The sequence below is a fragment of the Halichoerus grypus genome, chromosome 11, assembly GCF_964656455.1.
Source record: "Halichoerus grypus chromosome 11, mHalGry1.hap1.1, whole genome shotgun sequence".
In the NCBI taxonomy this organism is placed as follows: Eukaryota; Metazoa; Chordata; class Mammalia; order Carnivora; family Phocidae; genus Halichoerus; species Halichoerus grypus.
In genome coordinates this window covers 62314606-62336101 of record NC_135722.1, presented here as the reverse complement: position 1 = coordinate 62336101, position 21496 = coordinate 62314606, and the positions used below count along the sequence as shown (strand labels likewise).

The following is a 21496-nucleotide window of genomic DNA, read 5'->3' as shown; positions in this document are numbered from 1 at the left end:
GCTTGATTTATTTCACTTAGCGTAATCCCCTCCAGTTCCATCCATGTCGGTGCAAATGGTGGGTATTCATCCTTTCTGATGTCTGAGTAATATTCCATTGTATATATGAACCACATCGTCTTTATCCATTCATCTGTTGAAGGGCATCTCGGCTCCTTCCACAGTTTAGCTATTGTGGACATTGCTGCTATGAACATTGGGGTGTATGTGCCCCTTATGTATCTTTGGAGTAAATACCTAGTAGTGCAATTGCTGGGTCATAGGGTAACTCTATTTTCAACTTTTTGAGGAACCTCCATACTGCTTTCCAGAGTGACTGCACCAGCTTGCATTCCCACCAACAGTGTAAGAGTGTTCCCCTTTCTCCACATCCTCGCCAACACTTGTTGTTTCCTGTCTTGTTAATTTTGGCCATTCTAACTGGTGTTATTTTTATTTCAAAATTAATATCCTATGGTAAGGACATTAAGTGGATTTAGGGAATGTGAGTGGAAACAGTACAATTTTCTGAATGAGTATTAGTTGTGAGCACCTAAATTATTCTTTTTGGTGATTTATAAAACTGCCTAGTTTCACCCAAATATTAATAAGAAAATCACCTTGAAGGCAATGCAGATATGCAGAAATTTCTGAATAATGAACAGGACTTGAAAGCACTTCCATTTGTTAGACTGACATTAGATGAGAACTGAAATGGGTAACACCCTCTACACATGGCTCTTTCCTGCCACCAGCACACGCTTCCACGCGAAAGAGGTTTCCACCTGTAGCACCCACATGGTCCTCACTCCAGCCCCTGGGAGATGGAGAGAGCAGTCAGTACTGTTACTCTTATTTTCCAAAAGAGAAAGTTGGAGCTCAGAGATAACAAAGGGATTTCCAATATGACATAACTAATAAATTGTGAAATTGACCTAGATGTCAATGTCCTAATGCCACATTCCCTCCACCAGTTCACGCAACCCTTCTGGTTCTTAATCCTGCTCTCATATTTGAATCACATGGTAAGTTTTTGATCACTCTAAATGCCCAGGCCTCAATCAACCCTGAAGAATCAAATGAGAATCTCTATGGAGGGCACCATGCTTCATTTTTTAAAAAAATGTTAAGTCTTCCAGGTGATTCCAATGTGTAGCCAGGTTAAGAACCACAGTCCTACGTTGATCTAATCACATTCTAGCCTGTTCTGCAGCTGCTCCACTGCTTCTCCTGAGGGTGACCTTGGTGGTAACACTCATTCTATCAAGCCAGTACAGCATCCTTTAGCATTTTCCAACAATGGGCTGAAAGACATTCAGAAATAGTTTACCCTTCAAACTTTGTCCCCTGCAGTTAGTGTACTTTCTGAAGCATCAGGGGGAAAAAATCTGGATAATTATTTCTTGGACTCGGTTGTAATTTTTCTCAAATGTAATAAAATTACAATGCAGTGCAATCCAGTGACATATCTTATTTGAGGGTTAAAGCCTTCCATTATGTTGTTTTCTATTTCTTTTGCTTATATTTGGTTTAACTCTGTTTATAGAATTTGCTCTATAGTTAATATATATATAGGTGCCTACCACAGAGCATGGTTTTAAAATGATTTTAATAACACATTCCACCAGTAAAACACAAAAGTTGCCTCTAACATATGTATAGTTCCCTCCTTTATATTGCATACATATATCACTATGCTAATACATGATGCACATTTTAAAACATACATAAAAATAGAAAGATAAAAATATTAATAGAAGTTCAGATACGGAATTCTTCCAGTACCCAGTGGTTTGCCCTTGGGTTCATATTATATTGTCCATTGTGGTGACCACTGCTATAGAGGAAGCTGAAAAAGTCAATCAAAACATCATTGTTATTTGCTCTGTCTATATATGGAATAAAAAGTTAAGAAATTCATCAATGATTAATGGAGAAAGAAATTCACACTGTTGGAGGTTTGATCGTGTCCCTTATAACCTGATGTAACCCAGTGCTCCCATTCTGTACCAGCCTTTCATCCTTCTATCCCATGCCTGCCACAGAGTGAGTGTCCCATAAATGTGTGCTGTTTGTTGCAAGACCTTCATTTCTTATCCTTTCTGACTCAACACAAATGTAATCTAGAAACTCAACACAAATGCCTCATTCGCCTTATAAATTAGGGAATTTTGATAGCTTTTCCTTTGGAATGTAGTTTTTAACATATTTATCTAATTGTTTCAACATTTATTAAGTGCCTGCTATTTATAGTGCATCAGTTGGGGGATTACAAAGATGAAAACACTCTAATTAGAGAGAGGGTGAATGGGTGAATGCTGAATGAGATACTGGCTTCCAGTTATGGAATGAATAAGTTAGGGGGGAATAAAAGGTACAGAATAAAGAATAAATAGTCAATGGGAGAGGAGCAAGATGGCGGAGGAGTAGGAGACCTAAATTTCGTCTGGTCCCAGGATTTCAGCTAGATAGGGATCAAACTATTCTGAACACCTACGAACTCAACAGGAGATCAAAGAAAAGAATAGCAGCAACTCTCTGAACAGAAAAGCAACCACTTTCTGGAAGGGAGGATATGCGGAGAAGTGAATCCGAGGCGATATTCGGGAAGACAGACGGCGGGGGAGAGGCCTCCATCTGCTGCCACTGGCAAGTGATAGAGCCGTGGAGCACAAAATCGGAACTTTTAGAAGTAGGCTCCGCTGAGGGACATCGCTCCAGTGGCTAAGTGGGGGGTGGAACTCTCACTGGGACAATGTGGTCTCAGGACCCTCAGGGTCACAGAAAGACCGGGGGCTCCTGATTGTGGCAGAGCTCCCAGGTATCATGGAGTGGGGAAGCCAGCTGCAGAGACGGAGCCAAGGAGTGGGCTCTCAGCTCGGAGTTGCCATAAACCGTGATCCACGGCACAGGCGGGCCACTGCTCCTCCAGCAGGGACCCAACAAGTGGCAGATCTGGGAGATTCCCCTTCCTCCCCCGGGAGGAGCAGATCGGGAGCGCACCTCAGGGATCTGCTGGATTTGGAGACTCCACACGGGGTCGGGTGCCAGATATAGGAACGTTCGGTCACAGACTGGGTGAGCACGGAGTGCAGCCGGAGACCAGGGAGATGGGAGTGATTGACTGCTTTTCTCTGGGGGGCTCAGTGAGGAGTGGGGACCCGAGTTCTCGGCTCCTCCTCCGCGGCGGAGATTGGGAGGCTGCCATTTTCACTCTCATCCTCCAAAGCTGTACAGAAAGCTTTCAGGAAACAAAAGCTCCCAAGAGCAAACCCAAGCAGATTACTTACCCCGGGCCCAGAAAGGCAATTCCACCTCTCGCAAAGACATTTGAGAACCACAGCAACGGGCCCCTCCCCCAGAAGATGAGCAAGAACAGCCAGCCAAGACCAAGTTTACTGATCAATGAGAATGGCAGAACTCCAGCACTACGGGAATACAGCACATAGAATTTATGGCTTTTTTCCCCGATTCTTTAGTCTTTCAAAGTTAATTTTTTTAATTTTCTTTTTTTTCTCTTTTTTTTTTGAATTTTTCTTTTTCCCTTATTCAACCAACATCTTATCAATCCCTTTTTAAAAAATCTTTTTTATTTTTCATTTTTAGAGTCATATTCTATTGCTTCATAGTAGTTAACCTTATTTTTGGTGTATATATATATATATATATATATATATATATATATATAAAGTTGTTATCTCTTTAAAATTTTGGGATACAGTTTCTTCTAAAAGACCAAAATATACCCTATATCTCTAGTGTATGGCTTTGTTCTAGTCTCCTGCCTGATCACATTCTCTCCCTTTGTGTTTTTTTTTTTTAACTCGTTTCTTTTTGCAACCAGCTTCTTATCAATTCCTTTTATAAAATCTTTTATAATTTTCATCTTTACAGTCATATTCCATCCCTTCATCATATTTACCCTTATTTTTGTACATATATTGTTCTTTCTTTAAAATTTTGGGAGGCACTTTCTTCTAACAGACCAAAATACACCCAAAATCTAGTGTGTGGCACTGATCTATGCACCAGCCTGATCATATTTGATCATATTCTTTTTTTTCTTGATCTTTTTCTTTTACCTATTATTTTCTTTTTTCTTTCTCTCCCTTTTTCCCCAGTTTCAGGTCTCTTCTGATTTGGTTAGCATATATTTTTTTCTGGGGTCGTTGTTACACTGTTAGCAGTTTGTTCTCTCATTCATCTATTCTCCTCTGGACAAAATGACAAGATGGAAAAAATCACCTCAAAAAAAGAAAAAGAGGCGGTACCAACTGCCAGGGACCTAATCAGTATGGATATTAGTAAGATGTCAGAACTAGAGTTCAGAATGACAATTTTAAGGATACTAGCTGAGCTTGAAAAAAGCATGGAAGATATTAGAGAAACCCTTCCTGGAGAAATAAAAGAACTAAAATCTAACCAAGTCAAAATCAAAAAGGCTATTAATGAGGTGCAATAAAAAATGGAGGCTCTAACTGCTAGGATAAATGAGGCAGGAGAGAGAATTAGTGATATAGAAGACCAAATGATGGAAAATAAAGAAGCTGAGAAAAAGATAAACAACTACTGGATCATGAGGGCAGAATTCAAGAGAGAAGTGATACCATAAGACGAAACAGTATTAGAATAATTGGGATCCCAGAAGAAGAAGAAAGAGAGAGAGGGGCAGAAGGTATAATGGAGCAAATTATAGCAGAGAACTTCCCTAATTTGGGGAAGGAAACAGGCATCAAAATCCAGGAGGCACAGAGAACCCCTCTCAAAATCAATAAAAATAGGTCAACACCCCGACATCTAATAGTAAAACTTACGAGTCTCAGAGACAAAGAGAAAATCCTGAAAGCAGCTTGGGACAAGAGATCTGTAACCTACAATGGTAGAAACATTAGATTGGCAACAAACCTATACACAGACACCTAGCAGGCCTGAAAGGACTGGCATGATATATTCAGAGCACTAAATGAGAAAAATATGCAGCCAAGAATACTATATCGAGCTAGGCTGTCATTGAAAATTGAAGGAGAGATAAAAAGCTTCCAGGACAAACAAAAACTAAAGGAATTTGCAAACACGAAACCAGCCCTACAAGAAATCTTGAGAGGGGTCCTCTAAGCAAAGAGAGAGCCTAAAAGCAGGATAGACCAGAAAGGAACACAGACAATATACAGTAACAGTCACCTTACAGGCAATACAATGGCACTACATTCATATCTTTCAATAGTTACCCTGAATGTAAATGGGCTACATGCCCCAATCAAAAGACACAGGCTATCAGATTGGATTAAAAAACAAGACCCATCGATATGCTGTCTGCAAGAGACTCATTTTAGACCCAAAGACACCCCCAGATTGAAAGTGAGGGGGTGGAAAACCATTTACCATGCTAATGGACACCAAAAGAAAGCTAGGGTGGCAATCCTTATATCAGACAAATTAGATTTTAAACCAAAGACTGTAATAAGAGATGAGGAAGGACACTATATCCTACTTAAAGGGTCTATCCAACAAGAAGATCTAACAATTGTAACTATCTATGCCCCTAACATGGGAGCAGCCAATTATATAAGCCAATTAATAACAAAAGCAAAGAAACACATCAACAACAATACAGTAATAGTGGGGGACTTTAACACCCCCCTCATTGAAATGGACAGATCATCTAAGCAAAAGATCAACAAGGAAACAAAGACTTTAAGTGACACATTGGACCAAATAGACTTCACAGACATATTCAGAACATTCCATCCCAAAGCAACAGAATACACATTCTTCTCTAGTGCCCATGGAACATTCTCCAGAATAGATCACACCTTAGGTCACAAATCAGGTCTCAACCGGTACCAAAAGACTGGGATCATTCCCTGCCAATTTTCAGACCACAATGCTTTGAAACTAGAACTCAATCCCAAGAGGAAAGTCAGAAAGAACTCAAATACATGGAGGCATAAGAGCATCCTACTAAAGAATGAATGGGTCAACCAGGAAATTAAAGAAGAATTAAAAAAATTCATGGAAACCAATGAAAATGAAAATACAACTGTTCAAAATCTTTGGGGTGAGCAAAGGCAGTCCTAAGAGGAAAGTATATAGTAATACAAGCCTTTTTCAAGAAACAAGAAAGTTCTCAAATATACAACCTAACCCTACACCTAAAGGAGTTGGAGAAAGAACAGCAAATAAAGCCTAAACCCAGCAGGAGAAGAGAAATCATAAAGATCAGAGCAGAAATCAAGGAAATAGAAACCAAAAGAACAGTGGAACAGATCAACGAAACTAGGAGCTGGTTCTTTGAAAGAATTAATAAGATTGATAAACCCCTGGCCAGACTTACCAAAAGGAAAAGAGAAATGACCCAAATAAATGTAATCATGAATGAAAGAGATCACAACCAACACCAAAGAAATACAAACAATTATAAGAACCTATTATGAGCAACTGTAGGCCAGCAAATTAGATAGTCTGGAAGAAATAATGCATTCCTAGAGATGTATCAACTACCAAAACTGAACCAGGAAGAAATAGAAAACCTGAACAGACCTATAACCACTAAGGAAATTGAAGCAGTCATCAAAAATCTCCCAACAAACAAAAGCCCAGGGCCAGATGGCTTCCCAGGGGAATTCTACCAAACATTTAAAGAATTAATACCTATTCTTCTGAAACTGTTCCAAAAAATAGACATGGAAGGAAAACTTCCAAACTCGTTTTATGAGGCCACCATTACCTTGATCCCAAAACCAAAGACCCCATCCAAAAGGAGCATTACAGACCAATATCCTTGATGAACATGGATGCAAAAATTCTCACCAAAATACTAGCCAATAGGATCCAACAGTACTACATTAAAAGGGTCATTCACAACTAAGTGGGATTTATCCCTGGGCTGCAAGTTTGGTTCAACATCTGCAAATCAATCAGTGTGATACAATACATTAATAAAAGAAAGAACAAGAACTGTATGATCCTCTCAATAGATGCAGAAAAAGCATTTGACAAAAGTACAGCATCCTTTGTTGATCAAAACTCCTCAGAGGATAGGGATAGAGGGTACATACCTCAATATCATAAAAGCCATCTATGAAAAACGCACAGCGAATATCATTCTCAATGGAGAATAACAGAGCTTTCCCCCTAAGGTCAAGAACATGGCAGGGATGTCCACTATCACCACTGCTATTCAACATAGTACTAGAAGTCCTAGCCACAGCAATCAGACAACAAAAAGAAATCAAAGGCATCCAAATTGGCAAAGAACTCAAATCTCACTCTTTGCAGATGATATGATACTTTATGTGGAAAACCCAAAAGACTCCACCCCAAAACTGCTAGAACTCATACAGGAATTCAGTAAAGTGGCAGGATATAAAATCAATGCACAGAAATCAGTGGCATTCCTATACACCAACAACAAGACAGAAGAAAGAAATTAAGGAGTCGATCCCATTTACAATTGCACCCAAAACCATAAGATACCTAGGAATAAATCTAACCAAAGAGGCAAAGGATCTGTACTCAGAAAACTATAAAATACTCATGAAAGAAACAGAGGAAGACACAAAGAAATGGAAAAATGTTCTATGCTCATGGATTAGAAGAACACATATTGTGAAGATGTCAATGCTACCTAGAGCAATCTACACATTCAATGCAATCCCCATCAAAATACCATCCACTTTTTTCAAAGAAATGGAACAAATAATCCTAAAATTTGTATGGAACCAGAAAAGACCCTGAATAGCCAGAGGAATGTTGAAAAAGAAAAGCAAAGCTGGCGGCATCACAATTCCTGACTGCCAGCTCTATTACAAAGCTGTCATCATCAAGACAGTATGGTACTGGCACAAAAACAGACACATAGATCAATGGAACAGAATAGAGAGCCCAGAAATGGACCCTCAACTCTATGGTCAACTCATCTTTGACAAAGCAGGAAAGAATGTCCAATGGCAAAAAGACAGTCTCTTCAACAAATGGTGTTGGGAAAATCGGACAGCCACACGCAGAAGAATGAAACTGGACCATTTCCTTACACCACACACAAAAATAGACTCCAAATGGTTGAAAGACCTCAGTGTGAGACAGGAGTCCATCAGAATCATAAAGGAGAACACAGGCAGCAACCTGTTCGACCTCAGCTGCAGCAACTTCTTCCTAGAAACATTGCCAAAGGCAAGGGAAGCAAGGGCAAAAATGAACTATTGGGACTTCATCAAGATAATAAGCTTTTGCACAGCAAAAGAAACAGTCATAAAAACCAAAAGACAACTGACAGAATGGGAGAAGATATTTGCAAATGACATATCAGATAAAAGGCTAGTAGCCAAAATCTATAAAGAACTTATCAAACTCAACACCCAAAGGACAAATGATCCAGTCAAGAAATGGGCAGAAGACATAACCAGACATTTTTCCAAAGAAGACATCCGAATGGCCAACAGACACATGAAAAAGTGCTCAACATCGCTTGGCATCAGGGAAATCCAAAGCAAAACCTCAATGAGATATCACCTCACACCAGTCAGAATGGCTAAAATGAACAAGTCAGGAAACGACAGATGTTGGCGGGGATGCGGATAAAAAGGAACCCTCCTACACTGTTGGTGGGAATGCAAGCTGGTGCAGCCACTCTGGAAAACAGTATGGAGGTTCCTCAAAATTTGAAAATACAGCTACCATACGATCCAGCAATTGCAATACTGGGTATTTAACCTGAAGATACTAATGTAGTGATCCAAAGGGCTATGTGCACCCTGATGTTTATAGCAGCAGTGTCCACAATAGCCAAACTGTGGAAACAGCCAAGATGTCCATCGACAGATGAATGGATAAAGAAGATGTGGTGTATATATATATATATATATATATATATATATATATATATATACACAATGGAATATTATGCAGCCATCAAAAGGAATGAAATCTTGCCATTTGCAACGACATGGATGGAACTGGAGGGTGTTATGCTGAGCGAAATAAGTCAATCAGAAAAAGACATGTATCATATGACCTCACTGATATGAGGAATTCTTAATCTCAGGAAACAAACTGAGGGTTGCTGGAGTGGTGGGGGGTGGGAGGGATGGGGTGGCTGGGTGATAGACATTGGGGAGGGTATGGGCCATGATGAGCACTGTGAATTATGTAAGACTATTGAAAACCAGACCTGTACCTCTGAAACAAATAATATATGTTAAAAAAAAAAAAAGCAGGAAGGGAAAAATGAAGGGGGGGAAATCAGAGGGGGAGACGAACTATGAGAGACTGTGGACTCTGAGAAACAAACTGAGGGTTCTAGAGGGGAGGGGGGTGGGGGGATGGGTCAGCCTGGTGATGGGTATTAAAGAGGGCATGTACTGAATGGAGCACTGGGTGTTATACGCGAACAATGAATCATGGAACACTACATCAAAAACTAATGATGTAATGTATGGTGATTAACATAACATAATAAAATTTTTAAAAAATGTAAAAAAAAAAAAGAATATATAGTCAATTATATTGTAATAGTGTTGCATGGTGACAGATGGTAGCTACACTTGTGGTGAGCAAAGCCTCATGCACAAACTTGTTGAATCGCTATGTTGTACACCTGAAAATAATGTAACATTGTATGTTAACTATACTCAACACACACACACACACAAAAAAAGACAATCTAATCATTGCCCTTTAGAAGATCAGTCCTTGAACATGGAAGAGGCATTGCAAGAGTAAGTGTTGTAGAAGATAGGAGTGGTCATTTTCACACAAGGAGCTATTTTCAGCAACAGGATCACCAAAAACATTGTATCTGATGTTTGATGACTATTTGTATACTGCTCTATCTTATACAGTGTCTTTTCATGTTCATGGTATCTCTCCTTTCTCCTAAATACAAGTAAATCAACAAATAAATCAGTATTATCCCTATTTTGCATATAAGGAAGTTTTAATACTCAATAAATACGTTAACTGACCAAAATTCATGAATCTAGGAATTGAAACCAGATGTGATGCTACATTTAAAATTTACTCTCATTGTGCCAAGTTACGTTCATTTCTAGAAACATCTAGGATTAAAATATGGCAATTATTTCTAAAAGAATTAAATCAATTCACTGGCCATGAGAACCAAGTTCCTTGTCCATTCCAATTTTCCACCACTCATAAGATCTTGCTATTTGTGCTTCCTAATGAAGCCACTGCACTTTGTTTCTGTTCTTTTTTTTTTTTTTAAGATTTATTTATTTGAGAGAGTGGATGGGGGGCAAAGGGGGAGAGAGTCTTAAATAGACTCCATGCTGAGCATGGAGCCCAACATGGGGCTCGATCTCACGACCCTGAGCTCATGACCCTGAGATCACGACCTGAGCTGAAACCAAAAGTCAGGCACTTAACTGACTGCCACCCAGGCTCCTGACTTTGTTTCTGTTCTTATTTGAAGTTTTTTTTTCTTGTTCATTTAAAATATAGAATTAATTTGGTTCTAACCATAACTAATGCATGATCATTGCTGAAAAGATGAAAAATAAGAAACTATTATCCAAAGATAACTATTATTGTTTCGTATTTATTTATAGTTACTGTTTTTAAAATAAATTTATTATAGCCGTGAATTGCAGTGTACTGCAGGGATTTTAGTCTTTGGTTTATGCATATTCATTTTCATATCATTGACATTAGCACATTAGATTGGTCTCCCTTTTTAATTTTTTAAAATTTTGTTAGGTTTTTTAAATTTTATTTCCAGAATAGTTGACACACAGTGTTACATTAGTTTTAGATGTACAATACAGTGATTCAACAATTCTATCCATTACTTAGTGCTCCTTTTTAATTCATCTTATCTAGTGATCAACAACTTTGTCTCCTTAAAAAGTTAACTTTGGAGTTTGTGATTTTTTTTTTTACAGTGTTTGTAGAGTTCCCACATTTCCTTGTACTGTGTCTTAGGTAGTATTTATGTCCACCTCCTAGTTTGTGCCACCATGTTGGTATTCCTGAATAAATACGGAAAGGTCAGCATTTCACCATCTGTACATCACCCATTCCTCTTTATTACCACTCTCCTGCTGCCACACCTTCCACCTTTGTCCCATCACATATCATTTAGCTTGCACTCATTTGATTCCCACAACACTGACCCTGCTCCCTTCTTGCAGGTTTTTTGGCACCTCTTTCTTCAGCTAGTTTGCCCTCCTTTGTCTCTGTATCATGCTCAAATTCAGTGCTCCCTTTTCTGTTGTAGAAAATGAGTCCTGTCATCTCTAACCTCTCTGCTTGGCCTCAGTCCTTCATCCTATTGCAAACATATGGCCAGGCAGCACACATGCCCCTCTCCGTGTAGTGCACCCACAGAAACACTGCATTCAGATGCACACAATTTTTTTTCTGAAATCAGGCCAGTTGTTCAGTGTTCACCATTATACGCAGATACTTGATGCAAAAGAAAAAAGACAATAAAAAACAATGACAAGAGCAACTAGCCAATCAGTGTAATGTCCCTTCTCTCTGTGTACAATCAGCTCCAGCTGTAGGCCCTTTATCTTGAGAGTTCATAGGATAATGCACACACATAATTAACCCAAATAAACCCACTTTCGTTGAAAACATTTTGAAGACTTCAGCACAAAAGAGCACTTTTTGGTCCAGATCCTGTACTATTCTGAATTTTTAAAAAGACCACACAGAAGCCTCATCAACAGTACCCTAATTAAACTCATCAGTTCACAGATGTTTACAGGAAAATGCTCAGCAAAAAATTTCACCAAGAATTCCTGTTTCCTGAGAAGAGAGATGTATGATGACAATAGTAGTAGTAATAAGAGCTAACATTAATAAGTATTTTAATGTTCCTGCCACTTTACTTAGATTAATACATTTACATCAATAACTCTTTAAGGTAGCAATTATTATCATACCTATTTTACAGATGCCAAAACTGAGGCTAAGAAGATTAAGTTGTCCAAATTAACACAATTAGGAAGAGCTGGGACCAGGATCCTGGTCTGCATGACTCAAAAGCATGTGCTCTAAATCACTATGTTCTGTTGCCAATATCGTGCCACCTGTTCCAAAACTAAAATCTGTGTCAATGTTCCAACACTTTGTAGTCACCAAATAAAAACCAACTGAAATACCATTATTATAAACCACCATTATCCCCACTTCTATACTCTACCCTTTGCTCAACTTCTACTTTCTGGTCTAAAGAGTTCTCTGGTGGGATCTGAGAATCTGCATGCAAAGCATTCTCAGTAAACATGCTTGAAGCTTGAAGTGTGTCTTACTAGAATATGAGATTTAAGGGAGCTGGGGACCTTCTCTATCTGAAAAAGGAATACAGATGAGTGGTCAAAAGCCTGGTCTCTGGATCCAAACTGCTTGCTTTTAATCTGCTTCTACCACTATTAGATCAATGACTTTGGGCGAGTTTCTTAACCTCTTGGAGGCACGCCTTTCTAATCTGTAAAGTGAAAGTAATTATATTAGCTACCACACAAGTTATTGTGAGGTTCTATTGTGTTAATGTGTGTAAATGACTTAGAATAGTTCCCAGTGTAATATAGGCTACATAAGTTTCTGCTATGGTTATAATTTTCTTTCTTACTATTTATTACTGTATCTCTAATATGTAGAACCATGACTTATACATAATAGGTATGCATTTGACCAATGGATGAACATGTGCTAGACACTGGAAATACAAAAGGATGTAAGAGAATGTCTCTTGTCTAGAAGAGAACTATAGGAACCAGTGGAAAAGTTTATAGCTTAATGGAGAGTTCATGATCAGCATTCATACACATCAGTCAGGTCCAGTTCCCTCCAGTTCTGGGGTCCCTAACTTGGGCTAAACCATCAAGGATTAATTGGCACATGGAATTTATAGAACATGAGACAAAAAGAAAAAAAAAAAAAAAAATGTTGCAAGGTATTCTGTGACTAAAGCTCTAATTAAATAGTCCAGAGAATAGGGGATCCAATCTAATGCTCTTTGGCACATTTATTTTAATTCTGCATCATTTCAGCAGAAATTAACTAAAGAATCACTCCATTAAAACAATAGTAGCCAAATAAGAATAAATTAGGTATTTAAAATACTTTGTAAATATTTTAAAACCATCTAAGAGAAGAGCTGCAGAGCTTCCACTATAATGCCACTGCCACGAAGTAAAAATTGCACTTGCATCAGGCTCTTCTGTCCAGTAAAAAGGAGTTGCTGTTGAAGTGGATGGGAATAGGGTACCCTTGAACTTGTTCACCTGCAAAGCCCTGTTTTCCAATATTAACCTTAGAAAATCAACTTGTTAAATAACATTTTGATGGGAACAATTTTTATTTATTTTTAGTCTTTTAGAGGGCGGGGGAGAGAGAGCGTGCAATAGTGAGAGAGAGAATCTTAAACAGGTTCCATGCCCAGCAGGGAGCCCAACATGGGGCTCAATCTCATGACCCTGAGATCATGACCTGAGCTGAAATCAAGAGTCGGAGGCTTAACTGACTGAGCCACCCAGGCCCCCAGATGGGAAAAATTTTTAAAGTGAAAAAAACAAAAACAAAAACAAAACAAGTTTGGTGTAACTGTGGAAAATTGGGGCTCTCATATAATGTTTGTATAAGAGTAAACTTGTTCCTCTCTCCATAGGGCACTTTAAGAATAGGTATCAGAAGGCTTATAATATTCATATAGTTTGGTCCAACAATTCCACTTGTATGATTTATCCCAAAGAAATCATCAGAGTTGTGTGCAAATACAGAAAAAAGTTTACTGCAACATTATTTATTGTAGAAAAAATTAGAAGCAAACTAAACATGCTTTAGTAAGAGATTGGTTAAAGTATTACATTACAACCATGCAACACAATGCTCTATGGGAAACAAAGTCATGTTGTTGCTGTATGCTATAATATGGACCAACAGTCACTCTAGATTTAAAAAGCAGGTTCCAAAACAATATGTACAATATGGTCACTATTACTTAAAGAAATATATCCCAAATAGACTTTGGTTAGTTTTTATTCTTTTTTTTTTTTTTTTAGTTCAATGAGTTTGTAATTGGAAAAACCATAGCATAAGAAGAAAGACATTTGACCCCTCCTTTCTTTTTTCCACAAATAGTATTCTGATTTGCATTATGATACATTGCTTTCTCATAGAAAAAGACAGAAGCAACTTTGTTTTGTTAGCATCAACAGCTTATCTGCTTTTGCTAATGCCATAAATCCATCTTTTCTATCAAAGTATGATGTAGATACTGGATTGTAATCATTGCTATTTAATCTTTAAATAATTCTGTATATCCTTTTGCCTGTTTCTTTTCACCTGCATAGATTTGACTCTAATATTGAATATTATTTTTCTTTCAGGTAAACAACTACAGTTTAGAAGAAGTGACGCATGAAGAGGCAGTCGCAATATTGAAGAACACATCCGATGTCGTTTATCTAAAAGTTGGCAAGCCCACCACCATTTATATGACTGATCCTTATGGTCCACCTGATATTACTCACTGTAAGTGCCATGTTCAGTGTCCCTCTGCCAGGTGTATAAAATTGGAATTCTGCAAAATTTGGCAAAGTACTCTGTTTGCCTCTTCGCTCTTGTTTAACCTGTGGGAATAGTTCCAAGGGATGCTGTGCTGCACTCCTTGGTTTGAAAGTGGGACACCCTGATGGGTTAGAAAGTCCGCCATTTAAGAAAGGCTTAATGAGGTATGTCATGGACAGTGTGATTACAGTAACGTAAGAGCAACACCTTTTTAAAGGCTCTTTCTCAAGCCCCTAAAACATGATAGCTCTCATGCCATAGTATCCCCCCTTCCTACTTCAAACCTATATAGTAGCAAATGAAGAAAGAGAAAGACTGGCAAAATAGACCTCTGCTCCCTCCTGGGGGAGAGGATCTTGCACTTGAATGGTGGCATTATGATCCTCAATCACCATCACCATAGCTCTTATCTTTACCTGAATATTATATTGGCAGGGAAGCCAGGGAAGGCTCTCAGTCACTATGGCAGTAGAATTGAGTTGTGGGTGGGGGTTTCTAGGCCAACTAACTATGAGATGCTGTGTTGAGTCCTATAAAATCCACTCCTACATAAGCCCCATGTTTCCTTCTCTTATTAATAGGTCAGCAAGAACTTTAAGGTTCTGTCTCTGGGGACTAGATTCAGAAGCAATTTTTTTTTTTTTTCTGTGAGTTTAAGGGACAGTTTTGTCAAAATCAGTAAGCTTGCTCATTCTGGAATTTTGAGAAACCAGTTTGTGAGATTGGGAACTCAGAATATCTTCAGGACCTGCCATTAATTAGTACTCCAGTCTTAAGCAAGTCACTTAATGTCTCTTAGATTTAGATGTTTCTCTTGAGAGAAATTTAAAGGTTAAATAATTTTGTTACCCGCCCATTACGTTAGCTATTGCTTTTCTTAATGATGATTCAAAAATGACTTGCCCCCAAAATACATATTTTTCCAAGCATGTGGTAAGCTGAGATCAGCCTTACCTTAGGATATGAAAGAATTTTAACTTTCAAAGTTTTCCAAACTCGATGAATTTAGAAAAATCAGCTTTGAGACTCTGAGCAACTTCATGAAGGATATATAAGGTCAACGTTAAAGAGATAAAAGCAAGAAAACAAAGCTTGCTATTCAATTCAAAAAATATATATTGAGTAACCTCAATATGTATGACACCTTATAAGGTAATATGTGGGATACAAAGGAAATGCGATCATGGCCTTTATTGGAAGAAAGGCTAATTCAGATATAAGAATAACAGCAGTATTTGGCAACATAAGAGGGATGTACATGCCATGGAAGTGGTAAAAGTAAATGTGCTTTGGGGACTCAAAGGAAAGGGATACTACCATCTTTGGACAATCATAAAACTCTTTATGGAAAGGGTGACATTTGAATTGTATCTTAAAGACTGGAAGAAATTTCAGTATCAAAGATGTGTTAAGAGACAGAAATTGTAGGTAACTGATGAAAGTACAAATATTGGGAAGAGTTGTCTTTGTTGGAGGACTGTAGGATATGTGTAAGTGGGATATTGAAATGGATCAGTCTGGTAAGGATGACAAAAGGAAGTTTATATTCAGTACAGTAGCAGCAATAGGGAACACTTAAGCAGGAGAACAGCATTATCAGAGTTGGATTTCTCAGTCTATAAAATGGATTTCTAGAGAGGGGTGGGAGGCAGGAGACCCAGGCCGGAGGGGTTTTTATACATTCAAAAGGGAGAAAGGGAGATGAATTCCTGTGGAGGACTAGAAAAGAAAGGCCAGAATCCTTGGCCTTTCTTGGGTGGTAGTACAGCATCTTTGGGGATTAAAGTCTTATATAAGAACTTGCTCCGGGGCGCCTGGGTGCCTCAGTCGTTAAGTGTCTGCCTTCGGCTCAGGTCATGATCCCAGGGTCCTGGGATCGAGCCCCGCGTTGGGCTCCCTGCTCCACGGGAAGCCTGCTTCTCCTTCTTCTGCTCCCCCTGCTTGTGTTTCCTCTCTCACTGTCTCTCTCTGTCAAATAAATACATAAAATCTTTAAAAAAAAAATTGTTAAAAAAAAAAAAAAAAAAGAACTTGCTCCTAGGAGCCTTCTAGATTTGATGATTGAATATTAATTATATGAAAAGAATGTGAGCTCTGCAATTAGAAAGCTAACATTTTTATTTCAATAGAAAATTAATCATCTTTCTGAAAATACATGTGCTGGGTCTCTCCTCCAATTCTTCTCTTCACCTAATTATACAAACTGGGTTTATAGATATAAATGTTATTCCATCTTTCTAATCCTAAAGGTCACCATGTGCTTGTACATATTAAATGCAAACAGACAGTAACTCCTCCCTCTTGGGAGGCAAGAAAATCCTCGGCATGTAGCAAAGTCTTCCTATTTTTAACAGAACTATAGCATGACACATTGAGTCACCCACATAACAGGTTTCTTCTCTTTTCTCTTTTTCGCCCCTTAGCTTATTCTCCACCAATGGAAAACCATCTACTGTCTGGCAACAATGGAACTTTAGAATATAAAACTTCCCTGCCACCCATCTCTCCAGGAAGGTACTCACCGATTCCAAAGCACATGCTTGTTGAAGACGATTACACCAGGTCAGATGTGCTTATTGGTTAATTGGATTTGTGATCATTCCTGGGAAGAAACGGCATTTGCCTAACATGTCAGCCATTGCTTTGGGGGTTAACAAAAGTTTCTGAGCACCACTGAAACTCACCATCGTCTTGTCTTCAGTGGAAATCTGCAAATTCTCATAAACATGTATCATTAGGAATCAAAATCACTAATTCTTTGTGAGAAGTGGCACTGTATACGTACTCATCACTTTGCAGTTTATTAAGACTTTCACACATGATGCTGTTTGAGCTCGACAGCCATTTTGTCAGATAGTTAACTTGAGAGGAGGTGGTGAGAGGTAACTACTAAGGAAGTAGCATACCAATATTACATCTCTGGTTAGTGGGGCAGTCGGGACTGAAACCTTTGTCTTTTGATGCTAAATTCCATGTTTTTGACACCAATGGCTACCCACAATTCAATGGAGTTGGGAAATGAGTCAACCCTTCCTTGTAGCACAATAGCTACAAGTAGAAAGAAAAGGGATGAAATTAACTGCAAATGGTTTGAATTTAATATATGCTGTTAATTCCAAAGGGGAACAGGACAGGAATTTAGGATAGAGCACAGAACCACATTGCTAATGCCATGAAGTAAAACCAATTTTAAGCAGCACATCTATGAAAAAGTCAGGTGTGACAGTTCACAAAGCAGACTAGCTTCCTTGACTTAATTGTCACCATTAAGGATACGGGAATAAATAAGAACAAATGTACATTTTTTTTATCTTTAAATATTTTTGTTCCAAAGTAATGTATGCTCATTGCATTTGGTGAAATAATGTGAAAATATTCGAGAAACAAAACCCTCTCCCAAACTCCTGCCAGAGCAACCATCTTGAGGTTCATGAACCTTTCATACTTTCTGCATGTTCATATAGACCCATACGAATTCACAGTCAGATATAGATGGGACTTGATACTGTTTTTACAAAGTAAGCTCGTATTTTAGAAATTGCTCTTCAACTTGCTTTTCTCAGTGAACAATACTTTTACCTGAAATGAGATTACATAAAAATACATACACACTTTTTCTGGAAGTGTTTGTGTGTAAAAATGATAGAGATGGACCCTTTTGGTTTAATATCTGCCTGTCTAATGAAGCCATTTGTCAGCCTTTAAAAAAAAAAAAATAGAGGAGGCTTCTTGCCACTTAACTTCCCTCACCGGTACCCAGGCCTGCTTTAGTCTTTTCATTCCTTTGCTATTTCTTTTTAAATGATTAAGCATTTTCCATTTATTTTGCAATTTCAGGTTTGCTGAAGTAGCTTGTTACATCTTTAGCCAAGGAATGGAATGTTTAGATGCTGCAAATGTGCATCTGTGGTATAAATCAAATATAAACTTCTTCCTATGCTGGAACATCTAATCTCTATGCTCTTAATTAAAATGAGGGCTGCAGCAAAGATAATCCTCATGACTCTCTAAAGAATTGTATAAATATAAGCACCTTTATTCACCAGAGCAATGATCTATTTGCTTTCATTCTATCACTAATATTTATATGATTTTAATTTGAAAATATCATTTTATCTTACTAGACCCCATATGGAATTAAAATTGATTAAATCCCCTTCATAATCCAAGTGCTTTGCTAGCTGTTTTACCTACACTATTCATTTACTTCTCCCCAAAACACAGAAAGAAGGGTCACTCCTATTTTATACATGTAGAAGTTGAAGTTCAAAGATGTTAAATAACTTGCTTATAGTCACACTGCTTTTAGGTAGAAAAACTGTGGGTGCCCTGCCAGCTACAAAACTCTGTCTAAGAAGAAACATTTTAAATTTCTCCTTATTTTTAAAATGAAAACCAAGTCCTATAAAACTGTTCATCACAGAAATATGTAGCTCTAAAGGAACCCAAGTGAACCCAAGTTCTGAAGGCGGTTAGATCAGAGAGCTATTTCTACCACTGGTTAGCTATATGACCACTGGAAAATTATTCAATCACTGCAAACTTTTTCTTCATCTATATAATGGAAATATAATCAAAGTTTTCTTAACAGTTTGTTGTAATGATTGAATGACATAATACATGCAAAGAACTTATAGCAGAGCCTGACACATCATGAATATTAAATGAATGTTATCTATTTACAGCAGCTATACTTGTTATAATTCTTACTCTACCTAAGATGTTACATGGAATGTTTTAACAGATGGTGTCCTCGGAATAGAGTCTGCCTATTCCTATAGGGCTATGCCTTGGTATTATAGTTCTTGTCCCACTTCCTCCCCTGTTCTCTGGCAGGACAGTTTCATTAAGAACTAGAATCTTCTGAATGGCTGGTGCCTGGCAAGCTCGTGAAGTAGATTACCTCAGTTTAAACATGCACATGCGCACACGCACACACGCACATGCACATGCGCACACATGCCTCTCCCACTCTCACCTTTGCTTTGTCCTCTCACAGGGGTCTGTGCTGTAGGCACTGCCATGGATCTCAGGGGTATTTGCTCAAAGGCAAATTCATTGCCTTGTTCATCAATATTTATTGGATGCTTCCTACTAGACAGCAGGCACTGCACTAGGAATGCAAAATTGAGTAAGAAACAACAGCTCTAAGAACTACCAAATTGGGACAAAAATATAGTAAACCAGTGGATCCCTCAATGCCTATTCCCTGATTATGCAGACCCCCTTTGTGAAGTTTTCTATAAAGCCTAATAATTTTTTTAATTCTGAGATTATATATCTTCATATCAAAATGTCACTTTTTGTGTGTGGTAGTAAATGGCAGATACTTACTTTATCATATTCTTACTTAGAAAATGAAATGTGGGCAACTTTATATTAGTTCTCATCCTTTAAAAGTAAAAGGTCTGTAAAATGTCAAAGTGTGGCAACTAGTAACAGCAACAAACCAAATTAGATCAGTTCTAGGAAGTGCTCTGGTTCCCTAGCTCTGTGGGAGTTACTTAGTAAATATTGGTAAATGATTTTGAGTTTTATATGAATGCCCAAGGAAAAGCCTATGGAATCAAAGTTTTAAAGAGGAGATAACTCTTAAGTTTGAGTTTGAAAAAATGTGTAGGCAGTGATCAGAAAGTCAAGGGATCAGGAGGGTGTTCGTGGTAGGGGATAGCACATGCAGATTCATAGAAGAATGTGAAATAGAATAAAATGAAGCAACTATTACAGCTTGAAAAATACAACTTGTAAAAGACAGTGGTTCCTACCTTTAAGTTGTCTTTATATTCCTATCCTTTCTGTCATAGGCAACCTACTTGTAAAATTTAAAATACATACAGTATTTTAGTAAATAAATAGTAGTAAATAAATTTAGTAAATAAATAGTAAAAACAAAAGATCACTACTATGCCCTGTTAACACAAAGTTCTTTAATATATATTATTGCCCTTATTTATATTATGTTATTATTCTTGGTTTTTATAAATAAGAAAAGTGCTCAAAGAGTTTAAGTAATTGTCTCATATCATACAGCAAGCAAATAGCAGCATCAAAATTTGAATTCAGGTCTGTCTGTGTTCCCGTGGCTCATCCTCACATCACACCCTGTGCCCCATTTTATGCATTCAGTTTCCACAGAGAAATGTGGGATAAACAGGATTGGGTTTATATCAGGAGATTGGTTTCTAGTCCTGCTTCTACCAACTTGCCATCTAGATGACCCTGAACAAGCCATTTAATCTCCATGAGTCTTGATTTTCTCATCTATAAATTTGGGACAAAGGGTCTTCTAATTTCCTCATGGAATTGTGAAATATCAATGTGATAATATGTGTTAAAGTTGCCATTTTTAAAGGGCTAGATAAATTTATTATTATCCTAAAGTGTTACAGTAGCTTATATTTGAGGCCTATTTTGAATTTTCCTAAAATAGTAAATCAAGGTAATTGATCTCTAATGATGGGACTTAGACTGAGGGGGAAACATTTCTGTGAAATAGCAACCTTTCAACAACCCAAAACTCCTCAAATTGGCAGCTTTTTATTCCGTGAGTTCATGATCTCTTAGTCTTTTGTAAGAAACATTTCTCTCTTTTCCTAAAGAATATTCACTTTTTGGGGGGAGATATAGTAAGAACTTTTTAAAGGAATTTTGATTAGAAAAATGCTACACTAACTTAGTTGGAATTTTTTTTTTAACTCTTTCTCACTATTTGAGGAAATGTATACCTGAGAAAACTGGGAAATGTTTTTCTGTTGATTTAGAGAAAGCACAAAAAAAGACGCCCTGGATAAAATTTTCTTAGTAGAAAGTCTGTTGAGTGCCCTATAAATCAGTGTTCATTGTGATGTAGATATCTGGTCTTAGATTTTTGGTAAACTATTTTGGAAAGCTATCACTGTGCTGCTGAGATGTGTTTTTGGCTCAAAGAATTATAGGCTTTCAGAATTGGAAGGACCAGCAATGAATCTAGAGTCTAATCTTC

General features: G+C 37.8%; 1 protein-coding gene across 26 annotated transcripts in view; it reads left to right on the top strand.

The window, feature by feature from the left end:
* Positions 1–21496, top strand: part of DLG2 (discs large MAGUK scaffold protein 2) — a 2206895-nt gene that overhangs the window by 1716777 nt on the left and 468622 nt on the right. For all 26 annotated transcript variants that reach the window (XM_078058613.1, XM_078058610.1, XM_078058611.1 and 23 more), the window contains 2 exons: positions 14334–14478; positions 16938–17076. In XM_078058613.1, the coding sequence (XP_077914739.1) occupies positions 14334–14478; positions 16938–17076 (284 nt within the window). The remainder of the gene's footprint in view (positions 1–14333; positions 14479–16937; positions 17077–21496) is intronic.